Genomic DNA, 25088 nt, shown 5'->3' with positions numbered 1-25088 from the left:
AAAATGATTTATGCAGCGCTTAAACCCTACATATTTTAAACACTTGCTAATTATGTTATTTATGCATTTTTAAATAGCGAATTTCTTTAACTGCTTTCACACTTTAGCTCTTTTAAAAACACATAACTGTCAGCATTTATAATTAGTTTGGAAAATAAATACTAATAAACTACTGCTTAATAACTATTTTTATGTTTATATTTTAAATTTTGAAAAACTCTGCCATTATTTCGTCATCGTCAACGTTAAAATATGTTAAAATTTTAATTGATATTCGGGTTTGTATATGCACTTCATAAGTAATGTATTGTAAAGTAATACTTATTTTGCTGCTTCCTAAACAGTAGCTAGAGCATAAGAATATAAATTTAATGAAATAAACTCCAGGGGAAATAAGAGGAGATGCATTCACGTACAAAATGAATGCTAAAATCTTATATTTGCCGGTTGTGATTAATACTTTTCCTAAAAAAGTATTTGTGTATTGTTAGCTATAATCAAGCTTTCGCCTAGAGCTACTTATTACACTACTTGTGGAGCAAGTTTGTGCAGATGTACAGAACAGTAAAAAGGACTTGACGTAACCCGACCTTTTTTTTACCGATCGATTAAGAATCACTTGCTGAATCGCTTTAATCATGTCTGTCCGTCTGTCCGTCCGTCCGCCCATTTTATTTTCTTGTATTCAACCTACAAATACCAATGTTAAAGATATTTTGGTGAAATTTGGTGTAACCATCTATTTTGACCCAACGGAGAACACTTTTGAAAATAGTTAAGGTCGAATCACTTTTTCAAGCATTGTCTTTGTAAGGCTTAAATTTCGCAACTTCCTATCACTCCTGCGTCGATATGCGTCAACTAATGGTTCTCCAAAAGGCGACTTACCGTGACTGGTCATCGTGACGCCCGTGGTGCTTTAATTTAACTCCACAAACCCTTTAGCATTAATTTGCGCATAGTCACTCTTGCTTTCAAATCTTCCATACCATTTCGGATAGGCATCCAAACTATTCGTTCCAAAGATCAGAAATCTACGAGAAAAAATCTTTAGCCGGGTTGTATACGGTTAAGCCTTAACTTTTCTCTCTCAACAATCACACGACCATTGTCCCACGTGAAGATAGCAGTTTCGAAACGTCTACGCCCACTCCTAAGACATAGTGTATTCGCTCAGTAAACGGTGCGGCAGGGATCGACTTCTATCTGACAATATCGAGTAAATTCAATAGCTATTACTTATTGATTCACTGTAACGAACAGTGAGTTTGCCTATCGCTGCCCATAAAGCATGCATATGTCTTGCTACAGCTATAAGCCGGCTACAGACTTCGCCAAAATATATAAAAACAAGTAAGAAAGTTATATTCGGCCACGGCGAATCTCGCACACCCACCACTATGCTTCTCACGATCTACTCTCCAGGTTTTTTATTTGATACCCATATCGCTTTTATTATCTTCGTTTGAGGAATGCACAAAATGGTCTTGTTTGCCTTATGATATTATTATTATTATTATTTTAATTTTAGACTAATGAAATGAATTCTTAGACTAAAAAAAGACATTGAGCACTAGCAACACAGGCTATCGGCTCTTGCCTTATGGTAAATAGACACAAAACAGTGAAAAAACTTAATTACTCGTAACTTTGTGTAAGCATGGCTGATTGTTCCCATTTTTGCACGTAAAGAGAAGAGTTCTTCGTAAAGTAAATGTAGAAAATTTCAGCCATTTAACTTTAATAATTTGCTAGTAATTTCCCACAGCAAAAACCCACAAATTTTTGTTAAGAACGGGGCTGCGTCCAGGTTATACGCAACTATCGGCTTCTATTCTGACCAATCTGGCCCATTTTCGATACTAACCTGCCAATTTTTCTAACGAACTTAAAGTCGATATCTTGATTTTTTCGACCAGAAGAGTGCCAACAACGAACGCCACATAGATACACAGACGGGCAGACATGGCTAAATCAGTTCAGAATTTCACGCTGATTAAGAATGTATATGTTTTCTAGGATCTCTAAAGCTCCCTTTTGGGTATTACATCCATTATGGAAAAGAACGAAATGAGTATATTATACCCCCCATCATAAAGTGGTGGGCATAAAAAGTTGTAATATCTAAGTTAAATACAAAAATACATTAGACAGGAATTAAAGGACAAACAGGTTTAAATTCACCCAAAAAAATGACGCTGAATCGATGGGTATAATAAAACCCTTCTGGATGTTGGATACATAAAACATATCCTGGTCGTATACTCTCGCATTTTGTTGATCAAAATTTCGACAAAAGAGCCAGAAAAACCATGGACGCACTTTCCCTATCCTATATACCGTATAATTCAATAAAAACATTGCAGCTAAAAAAAACTCTGTTTTCTGTTCAACTCAAATCTTGCGTAAATTTTGGGACACCCTATAAATATATATTAATTTTTTTTTGTAAAATTTCATCATCATCAATGATAAAAAGGCTTATTTCTCAGGAAAACCTAGGTATGAGTTGCAGTTCAATATATAGATTTATGTAGTCACACCAATTTTTATCGTAAGGTATTAAAAATTAAGCCATGTAAAAAAGTGCTTTTCGTAAGAACGATTACATGGGAAGCAGGTTCAAAAGTTGGCCCGTCCAACCGTCCAAAATACCTCACATCAGCTTAGCCTATGGAAATATTATTATTCCACGACTTTTGTCCAGAAATTTTGAAGTCTGTAAATTTTTTTAATATAACCACCTTTTTAAAAGAAATCTTTTTATGAAGAGTGGTCGTAAAGATAGTGCGAACCGATGATTTTCAAAGGAACTCGTCCCATTCTCAATCCGAGCATTGAACACAAAAGTAAATGGACGAATATCAGACAAACAAACAAACTGAAATAGTTTTAGAAGATAATTCTGAACCGATCGGCATAATAATAGGGATATGTAGAATAAGGGTATATATTAATTACTTCTGAATGTTACATACGTCTATACAAGCTTAATAAACCCCAACTAGAAACGGTGGAGTGTATATAAACTTCGCTTATAATCTGGTAAATCTTTACTTGTAATCTTTCTAAGTTTTGACAAATATAGATGCTACGAATAAATGTCAAAGTATGTCAGTACTTGCTCACAAATGAAAGGAAACTTTTTTACTTCAATAACTGGGAACAAAAACTATTCATTTCGAGAAATTTTTACATTTAAGAAATAAGAAAAATATATTCGGCCCAATTGTTTTTGGTTTTACACTAAATATTTCGATGCTTCTAGACAATATTTGCATCACATACAAATAATGGTTCAATAGCACTTAATACTCTTACTGTAAACATGCTTGCATTCTGATCGTGATTATTCTTGGGCTGAAATTTTAAATGGACTTGTGCAACCGTCTCGTATAACAACCCTTACAATCGGGTAGAAAAGAAGCACCAGACGAACAGTCGGAGTTGGCGGGTTCAAATCTCAGCACACTTTGCGACTATTCCCGGTCGTAACTATAGTCAGTGCTTAGCCTGGAAAAGTATAACATTTACCGAATGGGGGAAACACATCCACAAGTTTGGGGCTGCATCCCCTCTAAATCTCTCTCTTCCCTCATTTCTCTCTCTGGCCACCATGTACGGGACATCCCCTGAATCTAATTCTAAGATTTAATTCGACGGCCTCACGGATTGTACAGGAACTGCATTCTTCAATAAAATATTCCGTATTTCTTATAGATTGGGTTTGCCCAACGGTAGATTTAATTGCATTTTTTCATAACCAAGTGCATATTTAATACATATTTAATACGCACTTTCTTCTTCATAATGCTTGCTTCTATGAGAAAAATTTTGTTTGATTCTACGCTGCCTTACCAACTACGAAGCGTCAAAATAGAAAAATGACTTTAAGCACAAAGAAAGAAGGTATTGCATGCGTATGCAGACCATGAATGAACAGAATGCCACTGCCAAAACTGATTTGCAAAATTTTATTACGGCGCTCTTGTATCACATTCTGAAAAGCCAGTAGGTTCTGAAAAAGACAAGATAAGCGCATAAAGTCACGAGGCGAATAACAACTCATGACATCACTGAGTTTAAATCTACGGTTGCTAAAATATTTATACACTATTAAGAAATCGGCGTTTCTTTTGGTCAAAAAAAAAGAAGAAATTTGTTTCTGAATCAACCAATATATTGAAATAAAATTTGACATGGATCAGGAAGAAATTGTCAGCTAAAGCATTGTTACATGAAAACACAACATCTTATAACATATCAAATCATAAGTACTATACAGGTTCTAGCTAATATTTGCCAAAGAGGTCACGAACTGCAACATTCTTTTATTGCTTAATCAATAGCTGTTCTTACGAGTCATACAATAATTATTAGGTCAACATTTTCTCTTACATCGTCTGCACTCAATAACAATTTTAATGCAAGTAATTATGCACAAAAAAAGGAAAAGCAACATTGTAAAGAAAATAATAGTAATATCTCTAGGTCAACAATAACAACAACTTTTAATTATCCTTGATAAAGAAAGCTTTCCAAAATTAAGCGCAACAAATAAACTAAAATCTTAATGATAATTGATTATTAGTTACTTGTCTTGTCAAGTTCAACATTAACTTTCCTTTTCATTGTGCTAACATACAGCCTTTTCAACAACGCCTCCTGACATTAACGTAACAAAAATCTCATACTTACAAGTCACAAGTCAAATAGATGCTTAAGTTTTCTCCTATTAAAAAAAAAAAAAAAATGCAGAAAAATATAAATCTTCACTTTTATTTTCTTAATGCCAACAAAATTGAAACTTCAAATGAAAACGAAAATTAAATTCGCGTATTAACGCTTTACATAGAATATAATTGGTGGCAAACGTCATTCCTTTACCATACACAGACAGATATCTTCGCAATGCATAATTAAGTATTTCTCACTTGTTTGTTGCTGAGTCCGTGTAGTACTTCATTTACTTCAACTAATTATGCGGTAGTGGTTGTCTTGTTGTTGAAAGAAGAAAAGAAGTCATACTTGTGTATATATTTAGAAAACATTGCACTTTAATATCTGCAACAACGCGACAATACAACAACAACACTATCACAACCTTGGCAAGGCCTGTGCTGTGCTATATAGCAAAAACACATTATCGAAGATCTTGTGATATTCGCCACGCGCACAGCTTTCGCATTAATGCATTTCATAGCCGAAAATAGAAGACAAACAAATACTCAGTTGGATAGAGGCAGAGGGGAGAACATGCAATGGTAGACACGTTACGTTACGGGTTTGAAAGCATCCTCAAGCTTGGTTTGTAAATCAGTGCTTTTGAATTTTAAGATTTCATTTACTCATATGTGTGTATGTATGTACGTATATAAACTGATACGCAAGCAGCATATGTTTTCTTCTACTTACCAATCAATTAGTTTGCTTTAGTGTCTGTATTGTAATCTGCAATTGAAACTCAATTTTAACAATGAAATTAATTAAAATCATGACATTGGACTACTGTCCGCCCTTAACTACCCTACAGCAATTAGCCTAATAAAGTTATTCGTATAACAACTTTTTAAAAGAATGCATTGTATGGGAAGTGGTCGAAAAAGTCATCTAATGCGAGCACATTTCGAAAAACACGTCGGCGGATCAAACTTCACCAAAATATTTTAAAAATTACAACCTATAGATTGTAGACAAGAATACAACTACAGATAGCAGACGGACAGACAGGCGTGCAGTCAAGTTCGAGTCAAGAATCACTTTCTGAATCTATCGGTGGTATAGTGTAATTATTATAATTTGGAAGAAGGAAGATAAAAATTTAATGAATTAAGCGAACCGTTTCGTTTAAAGTGCAAGGATGTATTAAACGTCCGCGGACATGTACAACGACCAAAATGGATACAGATTTTACTAAACTTGCCAATCTGTCGCTTTCTATTTTCGAATTCAGATAAAGGATTCGACAAAAACGATTTTGAAACTTGGCTGCACTTTTATAGAACATGCAAATATATATTTATTGCTTTGTGACCTCTTACTGTCATTTACACTGCTATACAGAATTGAATCGGTTGCATTTGTATAGCGAATTCTATATACAATCTGATGAAAACACTACTGTTGTTGTTGCTATTATGTAACCGGAGAAGTAATGACGCATTTGACGAGATTCAGGGGATCACGAATAATAAGAATAGTATTTTGAATATAGTGCAATCTCTTACATCGCGAACGAAAAGTATTCCAACTTGTTCTAATAACCGCAGAACATATTCATTTCGTTTAACCTAAACCTATCAAAACAGAGTTATTACCTCTGTCCTCTGCTTATAACAGAGTTTTACGTAGAAAACTGTGTAAATTATAAATATTGATACCTGAATAGTAAAGCCAGATATGGTTTATTGTCTGTCTTTTCCATAGTCCTTGAACTTATATTTGGAATTTCATTAGATCGGTTAACTTTTTAGATTTAGCTAAATGTTTTCAGAAATCCTCTTTTTACATATGCCGGTATGCATAAATGGGTAGAAAATTTTAAATTTAGTGTAAATAGCTTAATGGTCTTTTGCCTCTTATCGGGTAGCTAGCGGATGCCCTTGTAATAGAAATTTAATGATTTCGAGATGCCAATCCAAGTTAAAAATGTCGTTCTAGGCTGCCCTTGCCGGGAACGGACGGACGGACAGACGTACGCACGAAAATGGTCATTTCCGTAGTTTCAGTTGCAATTTGAACAATAGCCTTTAAAGAAATAAAACTGATACCGTACAAACACGAATATTTCAGTTATCAGTATCCGCAAAATTTATGAGGGAATGAGCCCGCTAGATATAAGTTTTAGTAAGCAACCAATTTCAATTTATCGAACTTACTTATATACATAATACACATATATATTGCTTAAATGTAAATTGTCGAAAGTCCGGAGAGTGCAGAGCTTGCATTTAATATGAAATTTTAACTCACTGAAAGCACTTGGAATGTCGCTTCCTATATATTCCCCATGTGATCGCTTTATAGTATTCATTCGTGATTGGTTATTAATATTAGCACTCATTTATGGATAGTGTTGCAAAGACACATAGACAGACTATACAAGCGCACCAGGTCCATTGTATAATAAGTTGAGCCAAAAATGGAATTCTTGGTTTAGTGGAAAAAAATCAGCTTAATATCGAAATGCGAGTGTTGCAATCGTCTGCTCCCATCCCTTTCATTTCCAATGATCGTGCACAATAATAAATCAAAATATAACCCTACTTCCCTGCTTGTTCATCTGTGAGTTGTAGCCAAAAATGTCTTATCTCTAACAAGAAGAGAAATCCATTTTCATTTCATAAATAATGCCTTTTGTTCTCTTCAGTAATGTCATATTAACTATGCATACAAATATTTGACTTTGCAATGCGTTATGTTTATTGCTGTACATTTAGTATTCGATAAGTTCTTCGTCATATAATCCACCACTTTTACGTATCATATTATGATTATAGTGCTCTCATAGAAATGATAAAGAACATATTTCAATTTCAAATTCCTCCGTTGCTGGGTGCTTGGCTAATCGTGAGACTAAGGCGACCCTGGGTCCTTGGTCTCCAAACTGATTAAAAATCATAATGCACCACTGCGTATTTCTCTAGGCCTCCTTTCCATCTAACTGTATCCAACGTTATCAAACGGCACATCGGTGGGGTCGACTATATACAGCTGCTTTTCCTCTTTAAAATAATAAAATCCATTTATACACATTTTTCCTAAATTACGCTTAAAAATCTTTTTTTTTACACAAAAATCAAATGTCAAGGTTAACTAGTTTTTGAATCTCAGTCATCAAGGTCTTTAGAACTCAATGCCTTTATTATTATGTTGATGTAAAATAGCAAAAAAGGAATATTTATTTTTAATTGATTTGTTTTTTTTTTTCATTTTAACTCTATTTGTAGGTACGTAAAGCAACGAAACAATCGCAAAAGTATTTAGAGATCTTATATAAGGTAAGTGCAGTAATATATATTCGTTATAAATGAAATTATACATGTACGGCTGTACTGCATTTGATAACGTCATCGGTGCAAAATTTTCGAATTGAACTTTACTGTAATTATTTGCGAAAATTGTTAAGTTAGCAATAAGTGCTAAGAAATCAATGGTTAGCATATTATCTATAAACATCGGTCTCGATTCAGATATTAAACTACATCATCTCAGGGTAAAACGATCTGACTTTGAAGGGAAGGATAAATCAAATTTGTATAAGTGGGCTAACATATCTGCAACTGAACATCAAAAAGCACATATTGCTGTAAACAACTCTGTAATTAAAATAACTGTTAATATGAGCTCAGTATAAGTGTGGTCAAAATGGTCTTAGGAGTATTTTGCGACTGCATAATTTTTTCGGCTGTATAATTTTTGGGCCCGCCTCTCATATAACCTCTTTCTCTGGCCTCTTTTTGGATATCATCGCAAATAAGTATTCTCAAGAAATATAAACGTTTATATGTCAAAAAGGCGTAATTGTTAATGCTTTACAATGAAAATTCGTTCGTGATAGTAATTTAACATAAAAATTAAGTGGCGCGATTTGAACCACGTGGGTTTATTTGTTGGACCTCGCCCCACATACATTTTCTCTGTAATAACACCTTCAGAAAGAGTTTTAAACACTTCGATTTTAAAAAATCGTACTAAACGAAGTGGTGTAATACACCAAAAAACTGGATCAAAAGGCTATGGTCATTAGGCTGCTTTTTCGAGAAATAAGAAAAAATTTAATATTCTTAAAGTAATGATTTAATATGAAGACGTAGGACTGAATTCCAGAACGGCGTTACAGACTGTCGAAACAATCGCTTTATTGAAAACCAACATTGTTTAAGTTAGAAAGAATTTTTGGGAACATTTTGCACGACATCCATTGGTCGTCTTTGAAACAAACCCGAAAGATGCGCTATGTTAATTGTTTAAAAAATTGGTGAAAAATAAATCGACTTCCGTCAGTCACTCACCTCTAATAATGTACGAAGTGGTAGTCAATTCATTCTATTCCTGGAATAAGATTTCGATCCATATTGAAAATTTGCCGAATATAAACCAAGACACATCTCTTGGAAGTTCGACCATGTCATAATTGTTTGCAACAACCAAGAGAATTGGATAGATAGAAATTCGACAATAAATAGTCAGCCCAGAGTCAATCCAGCTTACAATATATACCAAGAATACTAATGTTTTTAAAAAGAGAAATTGCACAGAGGAAAAGATTCGAACTAATATAATTCTTTCCCCTTTTTTCTTCTTTAAAAGAAAATGATTTAGTGATGCGAGCGAAAAAAAATTACTAAAAGTTAATCATATAGGAAATACGCGTAGGCGTAATTAAACTCAACGATGTATTTTTTATTGAGCAAAAATATATACAGACATATCTATATGCTCACATACGAATTTAAAAAAAAACAATATGAAGATATCTGCGCATGCGCAACTTTGCAGTAAATTGAACTCCAACTTGAAAATAAATGTTTGAAAACTTCTTTCAAACAATAATCATCAAATGCAAGTTTGAAGACAGATGTGTTAGTTAGTTTTAAACGAACTTTCAATGAATAAACAACGTTGGAAACGGGAGAGAGAATTCACTTCATGTAACGTAAACGATTTGTAAAGTAAAACGAAAATGAAAAAATATAAAAATGTGTGTAGTTTTAGCTGATAATTATTGAGTTTCAAACCAAATTCTTCATCTTAAAATTAAAACGAAGAAAAAGTTTTTCAATATGAAATTGCTTTTAAAAAAAAAAAAAACAAGTGTTGCTAAAAACTTCCTTTTTGTTCACTTTGAAAGAAATATAAAATTAAATGTAAAACAAAACTTAAATAGTATTAAGTGCTTTTATAATATACATACGTACGTAAACTAAACAGATCATAATGTCTGTTGTCCCCATTCAACGTAAACCCTCGAATGAGACTTTATGTACGATTGGTACAGATAGTACATTGGATTCACGCATGTCAAGTACTGACGTGCCACAAATGGAATTACTTAAGATAAATTACGTCCACCAGTGCAAAGAAGCCTTTATGCCGAAAATAGAAACCATTTCCAACTATAAATATATGGATTTTAAAAGTCCTCCCCTGATACATAGTAATGCCAGCAATATTGCACGCATATCGATCAATCGGTCAGTAGCACCAAATAAACCTTTACCACCAGCGCCACCACCTACCATCGAATCCTGGCAGTTTTTACAAAATTCCAAAAGTTTCTCCAACCCCACGACAATAATGAAGGACAAGGTAAGCTCGTCGTGTCGCCAGGAGACAGGGTGCGAAGTAAACGATGAGGCGGCCACTGACGGCCAAACACAGATAGGTGATGGTATTAAATCGAATAGTTGGAACTATCATAATAAAATTTCTACTTGTGATATAAAACGAAATATAGTGAAGGCGGGCATTAAATCCCGAGCCAATCGTATCGCGAATATTGAAAAAACGGAATGTGAACATCGGCAGGCGTCTCTTTCATCGCCGCCTGCTGTATTAGCCATTAAAAAAATCAATGAAATGTTTGAGATTCAAAAGCAAAAACTCCTTAAAGATATACCACCTCAACCTCAAAGATGGGCACCTTTGCCTCAAAAGGAACCAAATCGGCGTTTAAGAGTCTTCTCTCCAGGCGTAAGTCTAGGCAGTGAGGAATTTGTAAAACGTATTAATTCACCAAAATTTCAATTAAACTGTTCCGAATGCTTATGCAATAATGAAAAAATTTACGATTGTTTGGGCAACGTTAGTCCGTTACTTCAAATGTCTAGTATACCTAAAATATTGCCAGCAAAAAACAGGAAACAAATAAACGATCAGTTTACTGAGCAAGAAAAGAATGAAGAAAACGCAGTAAATTGCTTAACCTTCAAAAAGCCTGATAAGAAAGCAGATAACGAATCTTCTCCCGATTCCTTGCCAATAGATGCGAGAATTTTTCGTAATACTCGCATAATGATTGGTAATTATCATAAATCCAAAGTGGAGCGAATACATTTACGTAAAAAACGTCAACCTTTGTTGATTATAAATCAGGCAAACGGCGACGAACCTGAAGAGCAAACTCATGTGGAATCCAAACAAACGCCTTTAATTGTTGGAAATGAAAATGAATGTAATAAATTGAAAAGATTATCACTGGAAAGTAATTCCGATTCTGGAGTATCTTCAGTGCACGATCATAAAGAGATTGAGCTAAATGAAGTAAGCAATTTAAAAACTGTTGACGAATGCTCGGATTGCATAAAATTCAATTACGAGGATGAACAATCTCAATACGGGTTAACGAAATCTGAACACATAAACCAATCTAGCCTCTGCAACAGGAAAACTACTTCAATTATGGCTAATAACGTTGATGAAGAAAAGTTTTTCTCGAAAACATATGGTTCGCAAATTAAAATTGAAGTCAGAAAGTCTTGCGACAATCCGGAGACTGATTTCTCGTGTTTGATGCCCGCTGATCCAAATGATTTGCAAAATTTTTCTAACAAAAATCTTACGAAACCAACTACAGCGGAAGCCTTGAATAGCTCCATAACAAGGTTAACGCTCACTAAACCATTCAAGCAGTGTAACATTGAGAATGAGCAACGTTTGAAATTTAATAACACTTGGCGCAGTGACTGCAGCAGTTACGGTACAACCAGTATTTGCATTGAAGAAGATTGGAAAAGACATGATAAGTGGCAACAAAAAAATGATGAAGATTTCATTGAAACTGATTCGTTAAAAATAAACGAACAGTTAACAGAAAGAAAACCGATCAATTGCGATGATAATTGTGTGAAAATATTTGTAAGAAGTTCAGTGGAATGTAACAACAGTTGTCGAGCTTCTTGCAAATCGGCCAATTCGTTTATTTCTCAGACATCGATACGCACAAATAGTTCAGCTAAAGCTTCTGTGTGTTCAGATTCGTCGGCTTCATCAGCTTCGCTAACATCCAGTTCGGTTTGTTTTAGTTCAAGTATTGGCAATCAATCTATTTGCAATTCGCGAAGCGCATGCTTCTGTACATACAGCAAACGTTCAGTTTCTTCATTAAGTGAAAATAACAGAAATTCTAGTTGCTCCCCAATATCTTCTACAAACTTTGCTACCGATGTCATGAGTGAGATTAGTTGTGTAACCTGCAATCAAGAACAAAAGCAGGAACGATTGCAGCCGACAATAACAGCAGTATGTCCACCAATCAACTTCGAAACAACATGTTGTAATGCCGCTAATGGCGTATTCTGGAATAGTTCGTATTTTGTAAACAATCACCATCGGCAGCATAGTGACTACGAAGAAAATGAAGAAAATGCTAATTGCTGCTGTTGCAGTCTGAGCAGTTGTGATGACGATTGCTCGCTTTATGAAGAAGAAACGGAGTGTAATGGCAACTGTACGAATGCAACAAATAGGAAAAATATTCACCCAATCGATTACGTACAGTTACGCAGCGGTCCTTTTAAAATCGATACAATATCAGCGAATATAGCAAATGGACGAAATAAACGTAATAGCAGTGCTGAAGAGATTTTAATACGCAATCGAAAGTTTCCATGGAAGGTAAGACTTATTGTAAAGTAAAATAAAATATACTGGCTTGTTACAAATAAAACAAAATTCAATGGATTTTGATGCACGCATTTATTAGTGCAATTTGGAAAATTGTCGGGAAAACTTTACGACATTTTTACATTGTTTAAAATATTTCCATAGGAGCTGCCCATATTTGTTGGCTCCTTTTGAGTGTGCATTACTGTATTTTTTAATTTTTTCATTTTAATCGCTTTGTCTTATTAAATGAAGCAAGCATTCGAAGAAAATTTGTCAATTTTCCAATTTTTTCTTGTCAAAATTACTTTAGCGGAACTTTTACTTGTTGTAATCTCACCTGCATGAGAGCGAGTCAAATTTTCATTCATTTATTCAAGAAGTAAAGAAGGCAGCACGTGATGAAAATGTATTGCGATTTATACGTCATTCCTAAGGATCATTACCTAGCTGTCACCAGTTTGCGATATATATTTGCAACATATTCTTGTCGATTTTAAATGTGACTGTTTCGAAATGATTGATGGTTTAATGTTGAAGTTGCCGTATATTACTAGTCCAAATCGATTGGAGTCTCTATTTGATCGTCATTAGCAGTGGTTGTGGTACGCCGTCGATGGTTTATCGTTTTTTCTGTGTTTGCTATCTTTTCTTTCCGGAGAGATAAAATCAAAAATAAAATTTAATTTTTCGTCGGTTAAGCACTACTGCTGGTCTTTTCTGCAACAATACATTCAATTTATAGAGTTGATGTCGGTAGACGCATACAATAACAGTTTCATTCGATTTTAACAGCAAGCAATACACTACAAGGTAGCAATCCCGCCATATGCACAACAAGACTTTTTTCCGCTTCGGTATCGATATCCCTTCTGCACTAGCTTGTGACTTTTTGCACCTGAGATTGTTGCTATGTATCTAATTTCTAATAATCTTATTCACCATCAGTCGTAATACGCCACAGAAGTCACTTCTTTTTCATCTAAAAACTGCAATGTCCAAACGTTTCGACATAACATTTTCAATCAGCTCATATGGTAGCCACTTTCCCTCCAAACGTGTAGAAACAATTGATTCATCAACTCCTAAGGTGTTCGAAAGTCCTTGAATTGTCCTCTCGTACATGAATTGGTAAAGGCTTTCACAAATTTTGACACAAATTTCGTCTTTTAACTTTGTATGTTTCAGTGATGTGATATCATACGTCAAAGTGATGCTTATACATTATGGCTATCAAACTAATAAAAAAATGAGAAATTGATAAAAAATCGATGAAAAAAATGAAAAATTGATAAAAAATCAGTGAAAAATTTGTATAATATATCAAATGAATGATTTTTTAACAATTTCTCGTGCCCCTCATCGATTTCTTTTCAATTCTTTCATTCTTTTTTTATCAATTTTTCATTTTTTTCATCGATTTTTTATCAATATCTCATTTTTATCATCGATTTTTTAACTGCTAATGGTCTTAAGACTATCGATGTTCTGTAAGAAAATCGAAAGAAGAAACTCAAGCCTATTCCAGATAATAACAATAGAAAGTACTTGGATAACTGCATTAAATTTTAAAATAAATTTATTGCTTGATTGTTTAATTTATAAATTTTCCACCGCTTTTTTAAAAAGATAATATGTACTACTAACACAGCGAAAGTTTTTTTCATCACTAAGGAATTTAAATTTCCATTTTTGGATTTTTCATCCCAATTGTTGCACCATCGCTAAACCAAAAGAAAGAGAAATGCATTCCAATTTCGTACGTACACTAACTTAAAATTCAGTAGCGATTAATAATTCACATTAACATGTTAATTATAAGATGTAGTGAAGCTTGTCTTCCTTCACAAGGTTTACAAAAAAGTACCATGTGTTGAGAATACAGAGAGAACAGAGTTGCTTTCAAAAAGAATACGAAATTAATCACATGTTCATAGTTTGAATAGTTTTGAATAGTTTATAATTAAATGTATCAAATGAAGTTGGAATCTCGTGAAATGCACCAAGCTTAAAAAGCGTTCCATACAAATTAAGTTGAAATCTCTCTCTAACGTAAAAATTAAGTTGGCGTCTCTGGCAAATGCCCCTACTGTGTTGATTTCTGTTTTTTTCTTATCTGCCTTGTGAATGTGGTTTTGTAAACTTTACTTTTCGTTATCATTAGCAGTAAAACAGTTTACGAATACAAGAATTGCTTGAAATAGATTGGCAAAAACGAATTTTTTAAGAAAAACAAGGCTTTCAATCCTCTTCCCATTTAGTCCATTCCCAAAAATCAAACTATCCATCTAAAGTGTTTTGAAGAACGACAAAATAAAAAAAATAATTGGTTTTTTGTCAGAAACATAAACAAATTCTCTATCAAAGTTTTTCAGCAAAAATTTCTTTTAAAATTTCTCAGAAGTTATTATTAATTATTGTTTTTGCTTACACACGAATATAAAATGAATGAAATAGTAACCAATAACTAGAACTACTTCATATCCACACCAAACGTTTTCTATCACAACTCTTCGAGTCGTCTATCGTTTACTCAATAAATACTTTAAAAAAAGAAGAAGACAAAATAGTTTTGTCAACTTGTATGTTTCTTACTTTTTTTTGGGGTTTAGAAAAAGTGCTTCTGAGCCTTTTCTATTACAACGCAGCCGGTGACGTATTAACCGTTAACCTGCTGAACACTCAAATAGAAGACATTTTTTGTTTTAATACTTACTCTTTGATATATGACACTTTATAAAAAGAAAAGTGATTGGAAAGAAGTTTTTCTTTTTCCACAATCTTATCACATTCTTCTTATTTGTGAAATGGTAAAAAGTATGGAATTCTTTATACAGGCAAATACTAAAAAGTAGGCAAAATTTTGTGCTTTATTTATTATCAGGAAGTTTTCTAAATTTCAAGAAAAGCATTTTAGCTTACAATTAATTTTGAGCGTTAATATCATGTATTTGCAAACAGTTGATTCATTTATGTCCAGTTTTCCCAAATACGTATTAGTTAACTCGTTATTTCAGATACAACTGCCATAATTCTATTAGTATAATTATATGGAAATTGAAAATAAATCAAATTTCCCACAATTACAATATAAATAAACTGCTGAGCCAAAATGGAAACATATTTAAAAAAAATACGTCTCGGACTTCCCATAGGCATGTTTTTTAATCATGATTTTTAACAGCACGGTTATAAACATAAATGCTGGAAAAATCACTTTACCTATTGTTTAATTGTATATCAAACGAAAGACAAAAATTAAACTCCTTATACAGATACAGAAAAGCTCGTAACTAATCAAAATTTAAAATGATTTAAAATTATAATAAACAAAATAACTCATTTTTTTCTTTCTCTCAATTATTAATTCAGACTGAAATTTTTAAAAAATAAAAGAATCTTTCAGTGTGTTTTGTTTACTTTTCTCAGTATGCGTTTGTTGTTAAGAGCATATCAAAAGTGAAAAAAGTAAGAAATGTCTGCACTAATTTGCAATTATGGAGAAAATCTTACTGTATAACGTACACTTTGTGAATGCCAGAGACTGCCTAAAATTTCTAGATTGGTATCGGAAGCATCCAGGGACCTCAGTATATTGGTGGAAATATTTAACTCATCGAAAATGTTAGGACGTTTATTTCTCAAAATATTTTGTAAATTTTAAATGAATTTTGCTACAGCATTATTCCACTATCACTAAAGAAAGATGTTGTCAGTTTTTATATATAATTTATCTATATGGCGTTCATGTTGATTTTACAGACTGTTTTGCAAAATAGTCTTTCAAGAAAATTATGCAAGTGCTTTGAAGCGTTTTATACAAGCGTTTTTTTTAAATAATAAATTCTTCTCATTTTTACCGCTACTCTGCAATCTCAGGGCCATAAAATAACCGTGGAAACGTATGCTCCACCTTTTTTTAACTCTGAGATTTTGTGGTAGACGTTAATATAGACAGAGTCGCACGTCTTACCCGTCACGTATTGCGATATGACAGCGCAAATGGCAAGGAAATCCGTGGTAAAATTTAAAGTCAACACAAATAGATTCATCGATCACAAACTTTCAAAATCTTAGCAGAGGAATTGACTCCTTTCAAATAGTTCTCCGCCTTATATTCATATGTAGCGGTCGTCTCTATAAAGCTGCACATATTTTTGTGTGTAAATACTTTGGAATACTCTAGCAAGCCAAAAGTAAGAAATTAGGACTTTTGGGAGCGCTGGAAATTTCAAGAGACTTTTTTTTGATAATGAAATTTTTCTTCACACTCTATCGTATTATCCCAATACAAAACAAGAGATTATCTCCTCAGTGTTCTATCTGCTAAAAAAAAAGTTTCTTTATTTTCTAAATATACATTCTTAGTACTCCCATTAATTAAATGACTAATTATATTACAAATTCAATAATTAATCACGTAAAAGAAATTAAAGGCTCCTTCTAGGTAAATACTTAAATTATTGCAAAATTCAAGTAAAATTTAATAGGAACTCAAGTTCAATTATTTTAGTTAACAATTGCAACACGAAATGGAATGAATCTAAATTCCTTACACTTCAAAAAAATAATTTTATAAGTAACATACATTAAAAGTCCAAAGAAACTACATTTTTTCCGAATCCGAATTTCATTAAGAGTACTTATAACTATAAATATTCTATACATATTCGGTATGTTAAGTTGAGACACAGCTCTTTTATAATAAAATAATTGCTTAGAATTAATTATTTTTAAAAGAAATCGCTACCAATGAACATAAGCTGAAAGAAAGTACATATGTGAACAATTTTTTCTTTGGTCCTTTGGTAAAAGGCTTCATTTTTAACATTTTATGATAAAAGTTGGTCCATCAATTTCGACGGTAGGAAATTTGGACCATTTAATGTAAGCGGTATTCTCAATGGCTCAATGCTGTACACGGATAATTCATAAAGCATGTTTGACATTGGCTAACACTTCCGCTTTTTATTTAGTACCGACTGCGTTTATTCACACGCTACTTAACAGGCTTATGAAATCACTTATCATTAAACGACAATGCAACGAAATAAAGTTTTCCTTTCAAATTAAACCACTTACTTTATTTCCAGTGAATGTGAAGCTTACGTCCGTTACTGGTCGGAGTGGTATAGAGCGTTAATTTAGCAGCATAACAGCAGAGAAACCAAATGGAATTCATAGAGATTAGTCGTTGAAATCCGTCTAGTCTATTTATTGTAACGAATCTCAAGACTACATTCCGATGTTTTTTTTAAGCATGAGCAGATATGCAGAAAAATAATCGAATCGATTTATAAAGAGAAATATTAACTGCTATGAGCATAAGGAAGCGTCCATTAAATTTTTCATGATTACACGGGAATTGATTATATCAGATTATATATAAAAGTGCTTTAGCCTTTATTGGAGAATTCTGAATTCATAGCGCAAAAAGTTAGCGTTACATTTTGCTAAAGTCTCAAATCGTCAATGCTTTTCACATGGAAGTTTCTACATCGTTGCATCTTTAATAGTTAACATTGTTTAAATGACGAAAGTATTAAGAAAAATTGGATATTTGTAGAAAGCTCCGCCGAGATAGAAAAGTACAGAAAAAAATAGCGGATGATGTCGGTCGTATGTCGTGTTATGTACGAATATTTTCAGTAGAAAAATATTAAACTGATTTTTTACTTGCGAAGTTAACGGGGATAGTAGAGAGTTTGACTTTGTTAGAGCCTTGGTCTAGCAAATCCATCGAAAGCTCTTTAAATATTCAGATTTGTTTATGCGGAGATTGGCCTATTAATAAATATATATATTTTGATTTGCAGTCTTCTCCTTTTCTAAAGTAAGGCAATTTCAATTTATTATAGTTACTTACATAGTTTAACGCCACAGACACAGAAAGTATTATTCAATTTTTGGATGACTTAAATTAACAAGTTTTCTTTTCATATTTCTAATTCGTTGCACTCATTATTCTATATATTCCCAAGTATCATTTTCATAGCCTTCATGTACGTGATGCAATAGAAGTTCGCATCGTGTCTCGCAATATCTACATTTATCCAGAACGTCTGATTTAACTTTAGTTAGAGTTTCTAATATAACGCGACGTTCCAAATAATCGGACAAGCTCTCCGTTGCAATTTCTAAATCAGTCTGATTATTCTCAAAAATCATCGATTGATTGTTATTTCTTAAATAGTAGGCAAACACATAAGTGTACATAAGAGTTCGACGGCAATGACATAATACTGTTACAGCGTGTTTCAGAAATTCTATGTCGACGTACGATACATCCTCTTGGCGAAATTCTCTCAGTTGTTCTTTGATGGTAAGGTATAAATTATTTTCATATTTCAATGACCGCATATGATTCACATATCGATTATGATAATGCAAATATCTTGTCAACGATGAAGCCGACCTATCTGGTACTTCAGGTCCTTCGATGTAACGATTGCAACTTGCATGGCCATGATCGTTCATACATACCCAACAGAATTGTTGTGAGCAATTTCTGCAGTTCATGACATTACAACCGCCATTCTTTTCAATTTGTACTTTACACTTAGGGCACGGCTTAGTATTGTTCGCCAACCAATAACGATTCTGTGAATCTTCATAATTCCACTCAAGCCATTTCTTTAACCAATGGCATTTGACGGGATCATGGCAATCATTATTGCACATAAAGCAAAACTCATGACCGCACTTGCAACGGACAAAGCGGGTCTCTCCGTAGATGACTTTAACGGCGTAAGTGCAATTAGGAGATGGACACCAACGTATCAATTCATTGCATTGGACAAACTTATTAGTAATAAATTGCCAATACCTCAAACGAACATCCTGATCGTCCAATAGCTCGATAACTGTAATATCGTCCATTAATACGCCACAATAATGAGCGGCGCATACAATTAATGGATCCAACCCTCCATCGACTATTTTTGTTCTTACATATTCACGCCAGCACATCAAACAAAAGCTATGGCCGCATTCCAGTGCCATCATTAAATCGGAAGGCAAATTTGAAAAGCAAATCTTACACTCTTCAGCAGAATTATCTTTAAGAACATTTTGTTGTTTGTTACTCGAAAGTTTAATGAATAGATTTGTCATATTAATACATCTGAAAAACTCTTCAATATTGTCCTCAAAATATTTTTCTAAAAGTTTCTCTTTATCCCATTTAAAATAGTTCAATAGGATGCGTACTATCGTTGGCGATAATTTTAATATGTTGTTAACTTCATCAATGATTTCACGCTGATGTCGCCCAAGCTCTTCTATAGTTAATACTTCATACTTATTATCTTCTTTTTCAGTTCGATATCCACGAGATATTGCTATACCAGCTTCCAACGCAGAATCGTCTTTATCATCTAAAAACTCGTTGTCCGAATTGACCTCATTCGCTTCCATTGAATTCTCATTGGAGCCCATTTTTTCATAAACAATAAATTAAATCGCACTTTCATAAAAATCAACCAAACAGGAACTCTATGCCTTAATAATATAAGATTTCAATTCTTCCATAAAACTTAGGATTATAATAAATCAACCAAACTTCTTTATTGCAATTCCTTTCCTTTCCTTCGCCGCACCTTCCAAAAACTGAACAACAAATCAGTTTATTACACTCGAGTAGCGCTGAAAATGTACGCATTCTTGTCGAGTTCAAATGATTTTTCTATATTATGGCAACTATATGATTAGAAAGAAACAAAAGCATAGGCTTTGCTTTGCAATAAAGTGAATGCAATGACAATATGATGTAATGTGATAGGGTAGAGAAGAAATTTTCAACGATGCAGGTGCTGCAATATGGCAGCGTGGGAGAAAACGTAATCGAGAAAAAAGTTACGTTATCAATTCTCTTTAATTTCAGTTACTATTAAAGCATTTATTACGCGTTCCGGGAGGAAATCTTTTTAATGATAGGCTTTGTAAATTATGTTCGGCTTCAAACGAATCTTTTAAAATAAGTAAATGAACAATGCGATTTGCGATTCTCTGTGATGTAGAGTGGGCGTAACAGAGCCTTTCGTTTTCGAATAAATATTACAGGATCACTAGACACCTATAAAATTTTGTTTCGTTGTATCCGCGTGGCTTGTGAGTAATGAATAAAAAACACAATTTCTTTGCTATTGAAAGCAAAGGTTTTATCAATATGTGTTGTATTGTGTCTCACGGACAGTTCAGTACCAACTTGCATGCCCATATATTTAGATAATTTAAAATCAATACTTTATTTTCGGACGTAAAAAAGTCAGATCGATCCATACATTTTTACATACTGTTAAAGAATATATATCCTCTATTCAGCCTTTGAAGTTTTCTTCTTAGTGTTGCGAACGTTTTGATAATATAATAAACGTTCGGACATATAAGCCACAAATCTATTGGCTTCTAAAAAAATAGAATAAACGTTCCATTTGAAATGAAATGTAAGCAAACCGTAGTGCAAATTACTTCGTCTTTTTTTTTAAATAAAAGTAGCATTAATTATTATAGACCCTATTTGGTATCCAAAGATAATATTTTTTCATTTATTTATAATATGCGTTCGTAACACTTGTGTCTATAAGTTATCACATTAAATCTAATGTAGAAATGGTTTTTGTTAACTTACTAATATTTCGTCCACTTCTTTTGTTGTTGATAACAAATTATGGTGTGTATGACTATATGTATTCAGGGGGATTTTTTGTTTAGTCAACACATGTGCATGCAAGCAAATTTTACGTTATTCTTCATTCTCATTGATATTGCCTCTTATTTTCGTTTTCTCCTAAGTAATATATATCGAATCCACGTGCATACTTCTTTTTTGAAGCATGACAATAAAAGAGATATAACAAGAAAAAGGACATGCATTAAATTCTTCTTTCATAAGTAGATAAATTTATTCAAATTTAAATAATAATCCCTTCCACTTTTTAAAAACAAGATGAATGGAAATTGATTCATTTCTTCAAATTTTTTTTCTCTTGAATACTTTTACTTCTGTACTTTGCCTTGTTTTAAGTCGCATATTTTATTTTATTCTGCTTTCTTAGTTTCTAATTTTTTTCCAAATCTTGCCGTAAAAGGTAAATTGGAGCGCAAAAAACAAACAAAAGGGAAATGCGAATGGAATTTGATTCATTTTTTCCATACGTTTCTTCTTCAGTATTTTTATTTCTGTATTTGGCGATGTCTAAGTCGAATGCTTCTTTTTATATCCACCACTGTAAGATGAGGGTATACTCATTTTGTTTCTTTTGTCATAATGTATGTAGCACCCAAAAGGAAGCTTTAGAGATCTTATAAAATGTACACATTCTTAGTCAACGTGGAATTCTGAATTGGTTTAGCCATGTCTATGTATCTATGTGGTGTTCGTTGTTCGCACTCTCGTGGACGCAAAAATGAAGTAACCTACTTCGTTTTTCTTTACAAAAATTTGTAGGCTTTTGCTCAGAAGTTATAATAGATAGAAGGCTCGAATTTTCCATATTTACTTTGCGACACGCTCCACTCTTTACGTGTAAGAATGAATAAAATCGGGCATGCCAAAGTTACAAGCGATTAAATTATCTTTTTTTCACTTTTTTGCGTTCTATGCTTATTTATCATGAGACAAATAAGACAGCACGTTTAAAATTATTTTGTACATTCGTCAAATAAAGATAAATTACCTGCTTGAAAATAGATTGATTCTAAAATGAATATGACAGACGCCGCGATCTGGTGAATTAATTTTTTCTTAATAATATCAGCATATTAAGTATTCCAAGCCGATAGCCTTAGATGCTAGTGCTTTTAAGAGTTTAGTCTTAGAATTTATTTCTGTGGCGAAATTAATAATAATAATAATAATAATAAGTATTCCAGTATTAAGTTCCAAATACTGTGTTGCTAGTGCTCAATGTCTCTTTTTTTAGTCTAAGAATTCAATTCATTAGTCTAAAATTAAAATAATAATAATAATAATAATAAGTTCCAAATAAGCTTTCTTTTCCAGTATTAAGTTCGAAATAAGTATTCTTGTCCAGCAATAAGTTCGAAATAAGTATTTTTTCCAGTATTAAGTTCGAAATAGGTATTCTTTTCTTACAATGTTCAAGCGTATCTGTTGCCTTACTTGGAGAGTAGAATGCGAAAAGCATAGTGGTAGGTATGCGAAATTCGGCCCCCGCCGAATATAACTTCCTACTGGTTTTTTCTATATTCTTGGTTTCTAATTTTCTTTTCACTCTCATTGTGAAGAGTAATCAAGAGAATAAAATCAAAAAGAGAACAGTTTTAAAAATTTAATACTACAGCATTGTTCTGGCATTGTTATCGTCACCTTGATCCCTAAAAGGGTTACAAAATTAGTTATTGTGTGTGCTCTTCTCATCGTTTCTTTATGTATACTTAGGCTACATACAAATATAATGTTCTTATGCATTCAGTACTTTCTTGTTTTCCTTCTTTTTTTTTGGAACACTATTGATACGTTGACTTACGTGCGCATATAAGACAGAGTTGTAAAAACCAGCAGTATACTCTTTGTTCTTCCAAACATTCTTTTATATGTTTTTCTTGCATATTTTTACGCATATGGATACCAGGGCAAGTAGAAGTGCTTTCATAAGAATGCAATATATTCGACTTTTTGTTAAAAGTGTCTTTGTTGCCGATGTTTCTAAAATTTGATAAAATTGTAATTTTAAATATCGTAAATTAATTTCTTTACGAACATACGGTCTTCCGCTGTGTAGCAAAGAAGTGTTCTATTAATAATCAAAATGCATATAAATAAAGAAGTGTTCTATTAATAATAAAAATATATATAAATTTTTCAAATTTCTAACACGAACAATTCAAGACTCCTTATCCGCCTGAGTGGCCGAGTAGGTAAGAACGTCGACTTTCAACTCAATGGTCGTGGGTTCAAATCTCAAGTGCGGTAGAGTTTTTAATAAGGACATATAAGCCACAAATCTATTGGCTTAGTCCATCTCTGTTCAACAACCAAAAAAAAAAAAAAAAAATTCAAGACTCCTTTTCGTTTATAAATTTCGTTTTATATTTATATTGCTTGTTTTGATTTGTAGTGAGTTCTTTGGTTTTTTACATTGTAAATCTATCGAATTTCCAATTCTATACTATATTATGATTGAGAAAAAGAAATAGAGCATAAAACAGCCGATTAGTTTCTGATCGATCTTCGTATTTTGCGTAGTGCTTTAATATTTAAAAAAAAATAAAAATTATATATGTATATATGTTAGCTTCCGTTTGGTCATATTTAAAGTGTAAAATTTATAAACACGTACACATTTGTAGTTAAATTACTGTTCGTCGATGAGTTTATATTTTCTTTTCGTTGTTATTGTGTTATTGTTATGAAAATTAAAAAAAGATGATAGTCTTATTAGCCAAGTTATCGCCTTTCTCGACGTACTAATTAATATGCAGGGCAGCTGTAAGGTTAGTGTTTAATGTGTTCTCCTTGTTTATTTGGCTCATAAAAAACATATGAATCTGAAAATTCACGTTGTCGAGTTATGAAATCTGGACACAGTCAGCATTCGATTTTCAAAATTTTCCTTCTTAAAGGCACCGGACGTATTGTTGTTGTTTTCTCGATTTTTCAAATCCATTGTTATTTTCATACCTTCTACTTTTGATCGTATTCATATATATATATATACATATATTATATATAGAGAGCGACATCAAAAAGATATGAGATTCTTGGTTTCCTAGGAGTCAAAAAGGTGTAATATATTATCTCCAATAGTTATTGATATAAAAAGATTACTTCACCATGAGCTGACTGATTACTTATGAATAGTTAACAAAATACATTTGCTTGAATAACCGCAACGATCATTTCCAATATAACGCCTTCTTACGAAAAGATGTTTGTTAAGTGGAAAAAATTATAATTTATAAAATTTTTTCTTTGTTCCTTTGGTAAAAGGATTCATTTTTAGCATTTTATGATAAAAGTTGGTCCATCAAATTCGACGGTAGGGAATTTGGACCATTTAGGTCCATTTTTTATGCCCCAACACACACAGGGCTTATCATGAAAAGCAACCCCTTGTATGGAGAGAAATTTCTAGTTTTTTATGACGGAAACTGGAAAATAAAAAAATTTTTAAAAATTACATTAAGTTTACTAAATTTTGATCACGGCGTATAAATGATTGAATGAATGAATGAATGCATTAATGGTATTTTGGCATCCTCCAAGTATGACTTCGCGGGAAAATAATGTGCATTATTACCAAAACAAGTGCATAACAGTATTAGCTGAAGTGCTGTAGTGTATCGAACGGTTGGCCTTGCCCGACTATAATGTTCTTATTTGCTTTCGATATGAGGCTATCGTCTAGTGAATGTATCGAAAATCGGCAAGTGTTTTGTGTTCTTCGCCTGAGCCATCTTCGCTATAATCTAATTGCCCAATTAATTTGCGGAACAAATACGTTTGTAATAATTCCCGC

General features: G+C 32.9%; 2 protein-coding genes across 2 annotated transcripts in view; one reads left to right on the top strand and one right to left on the bottom strand.

Moving 5' to 3' along the window:
• LOC119642234 (guanine nucleotide exchange factor DBS) overlaps positions 1–25088 on the top strand; it is a 120240-nt gene that overhangs the window by 54120 nt on the left and 41032 nt on the right. The window lies entirely within an intron of this gene.
• Positions 17049–20153, bottom strand: LOC119642235 (E3 ubiquitin-protein ligase ariadne-1-like). Its single transcript, XM_038041294.1, has 2 exons — positions 18473–20153; positions 17049–18390 (listed from the first exon to the last, which is right to left on the bottom strand). The coding sequence occupies exon 1, from the start codon at positions 20041–20043 to the stop codon at positions 18568–18570; it is 1476 nt and encodes a 491-aa protein (XP_037897222.1). The 5' UTR covers positions 20044–20153; the 3' UTR covers positions 17049–18390; positions 18473–18567.

Source organism: Glossina fuscipes, unplaced genomic scaffold (assembly GCF_014805625.2).
Source record: "Glossina fuscipes isolate IAEA_lab_2018 unplaced genomic scaffold, Yale_Gfus_2 221, whole genome shotgun sequence".
Classification (NCBI taxonomy): Eukaryota; Metazoa; Arthropoda; class Insecta; order Diptera; family Glossinidae; genus Glossina; species Glossina fuscipes.
Note: the sequence above shows the minus strand (reverse complement) of the source record. Positions and strands in the feature narration are given on the sequence as shown.

Excerpts from the sequence above, each read along its gene's own strand:
- LOC119642235 (XM_038041294.1), bottom strand. The coding sequence starts at position 20,043 with ATGGGCTCCAATGAGAATTCAATGGAAGCGAATGAGGTCAATTCGGAC.